Genomic DNA, 1,995 nt, shown 5'->3' with positions numbered 1-1,995 from the left:
ATAACTTTTGTGGATGTTTAAAGTCATACGTGTTTGTCTTGTGTTTCCACAGAAAGGAGAAACCGTGAAGAGAATACGAGAAGAGGTAAGACCCCGACGTCCGTCCCCATCCTTCTCTCATCTGTCCTCCTCCTCTGTCTCCTATTAATCCAAACAACCCTTTAAACGCATCCTGATAACTGATCAGAAAACAGCGTTAAACCTTCTGCTCATCGCCTGAATCCAACATCATTATAAATTCTGTTCTCTGCTGAGACACAGAACATGTCAGAAAAAGTCAGAACCTCCTGTCAAATCTACTTTATTTCAGGTTAAAAAAAAAGCTTCGTGTTTAGTATTTCTGGCCGCCTGACGTTCGTCACGTTTGCACATTTAGCTGCTCTTTGCTGTCAGGAGCCTGCAGAACGGCAGCGAGGCTCGGAGCTGTAGGTGTGGAGCTTCCCTCTGGAATATCTGTCCTTTTCCGCCTTGCTGTATTTTCAAGGAAACATAGATGCAAATAGAGAGAGAGTGACAGGGAAAGGACGCCGAGAAAGACGAAAGAGACACTGAGGAGTGAAGGTAGAGAGCGCCGGGGGACAAAAAAAAAAAAAAGACTTTTCAGTGACAGAAATACTTGTGATGCAGGAAGTAGAAACTTAAAACTGTGGAGCCAGTGAGGGTTTATTTAATCGCAGTATGACGCCACCCTCTGGCTTAATGACTTCTGCAATAGAATTACTGGCAGACTAATGACATGCATGTGTTGTAGATTAGCTGTAGTACCTGGTTGTGTCACCAGGTGGCGCTTCAGCTATCTGCTGCTGTTTGCTGTCTTTAAAACTATCAGAAAAGTCGGCTGCTCGGAGTACGAGGAGTTCCAAACGACAAGGATTTAAGTGACGTCTAATGACTTCTGGCCAGAGCTGATGTGTTTGAGGTCATGTTTACACGTAGCCGGCATTTATAGATAAGTGCAAGAAAATGGATGGATGGATGGATGGATGGATGGATGGATGGAGGTATGGATGGATGGATGGAGGGATGGATGGATGGATGGATGGAGGTATGGATGGATGGATGATGGATGGATGTATGGATGGATGGATGGAGGTATGGATGGATGGATGGATGGATGGATGGAGGGATGGATGGATGGATGGATGGATGGATGGATGGATGGATGGAGGGATGGATGGATGGATGGATGGATGGATGGAGGGAGGGATGGAGGGATGGATGGATGGATGGAGGTATGGATGGAGGTATGGATGGATGGATGGAGGGATGGATGGATGGATGGATGGATGGATGGATGGATGCTGCCGACAATCGATTAAGATAAATTTGTGTCCCTCGTTGGAGGTGAGTTGCCGCCCCAAGAGGAGTTTAAGAACCTCGGGTTCTTGTTCATGACTGATGGTAAAACAAAGGTATTGGTGCGTGTCGATCCCGTTTTGTCTTAAGCTCGTCAGTGCTGGACGTCGTTAAGCTCCACAGAAGTCTTTGTCATGATGTCCTTTGCTAGCTGAACTCTGCTTGCAATTATGGGTCGTTTGCTGTGTTCAATACTGTAGTGACCCTGAGGGGGCGTCGCTCAGGCTACCAGTAGTTCCATGATGGCAAGCAGAGAGCATTGTGGGATTTTAGCTAGCAATGGGCACCATGATTAAGACTTATGTGACGTTTAATGGCTTCTGTTTTGATAATGAAGTATACCTTAGAAGGATAATGACTTTGAAGCAAAGGTAGGAGCAGCTGTGGTTTAAGATAGCTGCACCAGCAAATGGAAAATAATAAACTGTACTTCATTTGTGTTAACTATTCATCAACTATTAATTGTTAATGCTGCCGACCATCAGTTATGGAACTTATTTAATATTTGCCCCCCGAGTTGTGCTTGAGTTGCTGCCCCAAGTGAGAGTTTAGGTATCTTGGGTTCTTGTTCACAAGCGATGGCAAAATGGAGCTTTGGCTTGGTGCCATTAACCGCCACGTAAGTCTTTGTCATGGCGC

At 45.5% G+C, this 1,995-nt stretch overlaps 1 protein-coding gene across 1 annotated transcript in view; it reads left to right on the top strand.

The window, feature by feature from the left end:
• LOC103369354 (poly(rC)-binding protein 3-like) overlaps positions 1-148 on the top strand; it is a 72,128-nt gene extending 71,980 nt beyond the window's left edge. Inside the window, exon 5 of the mRNA XM_008298046.1 lies at positions 53-148. Coding sequence (XP_008296268.1) covers positions 53-148 — 96 coding nt within the window. The remainder of the gene's footprint in view (positions 1-52) is intronic.
• Positions 149-1,995: the final 1,847 nt, after the last annotated feature.

The sequence above is a fragment of the Stegastes partitus genome, unplaced genomic scaffold (genome assembly GCF_000690725.1).
Source record: "Stegastes partitus isolate 25-593 unplaced genomic scaffold, Stegastes_partitus-1.0.2 Scaffold1275, whole genome shotgun sequence".
In the NCBI taxonomy this organism is placed as follows: Eukaryota; Metazoa; Chordata; class Actinopteri; family Pomacentridae; genus Stegastes; species Stegastes partitus.
This window is presented reverse-complemented; position numbering and strand designations above follow the sequence as displayed.